This window comes from Frankliniella occidentalis, unplaced genomic scaffold (genome assembly GCF_000697945.3).
Source record: "Frankliniella occidentalis isolate FOCC.00 unplaced genomic scaffold, Focc_3.1 Scaffold4, whole genome shotgun sequence".
Taxonomy (NCBI): Eukaryota; Metazoa; Arthropoda; class Insecta; order Thysanoptera; family Thripidae; genus Frankliniella; species Frankliniella occidentalis.
In genome coordinates, this window is record NW_026267134.1 from 2,033,485 (window position 1) to 2,037,491 (window position 4,007).

Below are 4,007 nucleotides of genomic sequence, written 5' to 3' on the forward strand. Positions count from 1 at the left end.
AAAAATAGGACGAAGATTCGGATTATTAACCTGGTCCCATTGCACCCCAAGCGCCATCTAAACAAAGAAACGGGATGTTGTTCGGCTGTCTCCTTCTGCTAAAAGCTCGCAACCCGACTAAGAGCCGCTAACGAAAATGTCCGCGGCAGCTCTCCCAGCTCGACCTCCCCCCCCCCCCCCTTTCCCCTTCCTCTCGCCCCGCTGCCGCCAGGCCGCTTGCCCCCCGCGCTTGCCTTAATTGAATTTTTGCGATATGATCTGGTCGGGCGGCGCGCCACGGCGTGGGACGGGACGGCCGTTTCGTGTCGCTCGTTCCGTCAATTAGTCGACGACTTGTGTTGCTTGTTTACTCGCTGCCTTTGTTCGCGTCTTTCGCCTTTATCTCCGCCCCCCTCTCTGTTCGACATAACGATCCGATCGGCATCTTGAGTTCCCTTTCCTCCCTTCTCTCTCTTGAGCCGCCCCACTCCGCCGCGCTGCTACAGCGGGGCGCCTTCCCCATCGACAGTGTACTGGACTCCCTGTTGTTCACCCTGCTGGTGATAAAAAAAGCATCTCTACCCCTAAACATATTTGTTTTTCATCATTTCTGGAGGTAGGCAGTGTCGCCGTCTGCCCCCGGCCCGCCCCCTCACTCCCACTCGGGCGCGCCGCTTTTTCTACCCCTTTGCCTCCCTACCCGGTTGTCCGATTGATTACATTAGCATACGACACGCTCCACGAGCCTCCCGCCTCCACCCCTTCCGCCCCCCGGACGCCACTGTCCAGGCAGTCGATACACTTCAAAACTTTGGGGGAAAACTCGTTTCCGGACACGGCTAAAATTTCGTTTCCTGACGCACTGCAGTAGACACCGTTTGGGGCGGTATTTTTCAACTGTTTTGTGTGTGAATATTGATGTGCGCCAGGGCCAGGCCAGGTGCGGTTCGGGTTACCCCACGTTTATTGTTTAGATGGTTTAGATGAAAATTTATTAAGACAACGGTTCATTTTAGATAAATAAGTCAGTTTAATGGTTTCCTGACATTAATAAAAAATAAGTACCAATATTTTTCATTTCGGTACAGCAACATTGAATAATTACACATTCGCTTATTTTACAATATAGGTAGTGATCACAAATATCTTAACGTTTCATTTCCATGTCCACTATAATAACTCTTTTTCCCTGAAAACTTTGAAGTCACTTTGCATGTCAAAATTTGGAATACCTAGAAGCCACAAATTGGCGTTTGTAATGGAACTCCAGAATTTTGGCATGGAAAGCTGCAGCACAGTTCTCAGCGTTGGTCCGAACATCAGGAAGCGTTCATCACTTTTCGTTTTTAACAGAAGCTTACAGATATGTAGATTTCATACATATTATTTTATAAGAAGCGGGAGCGGTAACGTGCGCCTTGACGCTATCTCTTACGTGTTTTTCTGTTTTTCATTTGATTCAACTTGATGAATTGTGACCAAGATTTTAACTCGGAATTTTAGATTGAGTCACAATATAAAATTGACTTGAAAATTGTATATACAAAAAAGTAGGTCAACTTTGGCGCCAAGGCGGACGTTACCGATCGTTTTCTCCCTCGACTCTTGCCCTATCTAGGTCATTCTTTGGTAACAGCATAATAAGAAAACAACAAAAATATCCAGCTCTTTAAGAGTTTGGTAGTAACGAAAACAAGCAATATCAAGGCCATATAGAATCGTAATAATAAACAACAATATTCTGTACATCAGTCTGACTGGAAGACACCTATGACCAGTCGCGGAGTCGATTCACGAGTGGCTCAGCAGTCTGCGGCTGTCGGTAGTAGCGCAGCGGCTCTCCTGCAAGCGTGGACATCACAGATGAAGACGCAGCCAACGGGAACAGAGTTACCAATCATAGTAAGGAGGTACTCACGTTGAGCGGAGTGGCCGCAGCGTCCGTGTTGGCGGTCGTGCCCAAGGTCGTCGGGACGCGCGCGGCCTGCTCGAGGACCTCACCTCCCTCCACGAGGACCTGCTTGACGACCCTGCGAGCAGTCGTCTGGTTGGCCTTGAGGTGGCCGTCGACCTCCGCCATCAGCTTTAAAATTGGCTGTAACGAAAGACAGGGTACGCAATTAAAACTTCCGCGCTCCTCTGGAAAACAGTCCGCGCTGCGGCAAGGGGACGCGGCTGCTGCTGGGAGACTCACCCTGGACTCGTACTGGGCCGGCTTGATCCTCAGGGCCATGTCGAGGGCCTGCTTGGCCTCGGCCAGCCGGCCGACGCCCACCTCCAGGTGCGCCAGGTGCAGCAGCGCCGAGGTCCTCGCCGACTCGTGCGCCACCGGGTCCTTGAGCCCCGTCGCCGGGATGAGCGCGCACTCCCGGAACACCTGGCCGGCGTCCTGCACGCGGCCCTGCTTGGCCAGGATGTGGCCCAGGTTGACGTAGGCCACTGCGAGACAGAACGAGTGGGTGATTAGACGAGACGAGACGTTAACGCGCTCATGCGGTGGACCGGGCGGAGTCACAATACTCACGGGCCAGGGTGGGGCGGTATTTGATGGCGCGTCTGTAGCTCTCCGCGGAGGCCTCGTACTTCTCGGACGCGGCCAGCAGGTTGCCTCTGCAGACAAAAGATGGACGCAATCAGTCACTCGTCTTGTAGCTCCCGCGAGTAGCTACACATGTCCAAGGTGTGTTGAGTTGGATCCCGGATCCGATACTCACAGGTTGTAGTGCACCTCTGCCATGTTGGGTCTGTGCTTGAGCGCCATGCGGTACGCGTGCTCCGCCTCGGTGAGCTTGTTGAGCCCGCTCAGCACCGAGCCCAGGTTGCCGTAAGCTGGAAATAAAAAAGAAAATAACGCCCTCATAATTTCACTTGTGCGCGCGTACTTTTAAAATTCCCGTGCGGGCGCGCGCGCGCGCGCCTCCTGCCGCACAGGCCAAATGTTTGCTCCCGCAGCAGCGCGCCCGCAGGACGACAAGAAGTGAGCCGTTGTGGATGGAGGGGAAGCGGAGGAGGAGGGACGGCACAGCGCCCGTATGCCGGCAACCGGATGTAGTGGGGGAGGGAGGAGGGAAGTGAGGGTCCGTTCCCCAATAAAGCCAAGGTAAATATTGGCGGAAAAAATGAAGTGGTCCGCCGAGCTGCGCACGACCGCCAAAGAGAGAAAGAGGGAGGGAGGAGGAAAATAGCGCGCCAAAGGGTCTAGCCCGCCGTGCGGGGGACAGAGATGGGTGGCGGCGAGGCTGCCTCGGGCGCGGCCCGCCCGGAGGGGCGAGAGAGATTGGCGTTAGGAAGCGCCTGGTGCGCGCGCAGCGGCCGCCGGCCCCGGCCAGGCAAATCCGCGCAAAGTGGTCAGAAAAATTATTTACGTACTCCGTGCCATTATTGACGGCGGAGCGGAGAGGGGTGGGGCCGGGGGTGCGTGCCGCGCGCGAGGGGAGAGGGGAGGGAATTTGCACGGAAAAACAAATAAGGCGTATACTATATTGGGCGGGGCGGTGCAGCGGGGGCTTACGCCACCAGCCGCCCCCGCAGTGGAGTCCCCGTCAACACTCGGCACACGTATCGCTCCAATCCGCCAGCGCAAACACCCTGGGGTCTCAGGGGCGGCAACGCATCAGGTAGGGAGGTAAGGGAGAGGGGAGGGGAGGGGCCGGAAACGCCAAGCAAGGAGAAAGAGAGAGGGAGAGAGGGAGTTTGAAGGCAGCATGTGTTGAGGGAACCGTAGGGAACCTGTTGGCTCAGTGGGGCCCCGCTCGGCCCCGTGCTGGATGACTGGTCGCGCCCTCTCTCTCTCCATCTCTCTTTCTCCCGCAGCCTCTCCTCCAACCATACCCGCACAGTGTGCGCTACGGACCACTGACTTGCACACCAAAAACACAAACAAAATGTCCTAAAGGAGGGCGGTGAGGGAGGGGGGAGGAAAGGACCGCGGGTGAATATCTTAACGTTTCATTTCCATGTCCACTATAATAACTCTTTTTCCCTGAAAACTTTGAAGTCACTTTGCATGTCAAAATTTGGAATACCTA

General features: G+C 54.9%; 1 protein-coding gene across 2 annotated transcripts in view; it reads right to left on the reverse strand.

Annotated features, from left to right (window-relative positions):
• Positions 1 to 989: 989 nt before the first annotated feature.
• LOC113202127 (protein O-mannosyl-transferase TMTC2-like) overlaps positions 990 to 4,007 on the reverse strand; it is a 58,452-nt gene continuing 55,434 nt past the window's right edge. For both annotated transcript variants that reach the window (XM_052267382.1, XM_052267385.1), the window contains exons 6-10: positions 2,694 to 2,808; positions 2,504 to 2,589; positions 2,174 to 2,418; positions 1,898 to 2,074; positions 990 to 1,821 (exon numbers count right to left, since the gene is read on the reverse strand). In XM_052267382.1, coding sequence (XP_052123342.1) covers positions 1,771 to 1,821; positions 1,898 to 2,074; positions 2,174 to 2,418; positions 2,504 to 2,589; positions 2,694 to 2,808 — 674 coding nt within the window. In that variant the 3' untranslated portion in view covers positions 990 to 1,770. The remainder of the gene's footprint in view (positions 1,822 to 1,897; positions 2,075 to 2,173; positions 2,419 to 2,503; positions 2,590 to 2,693; positions 2,809 to 4,007) is intronic.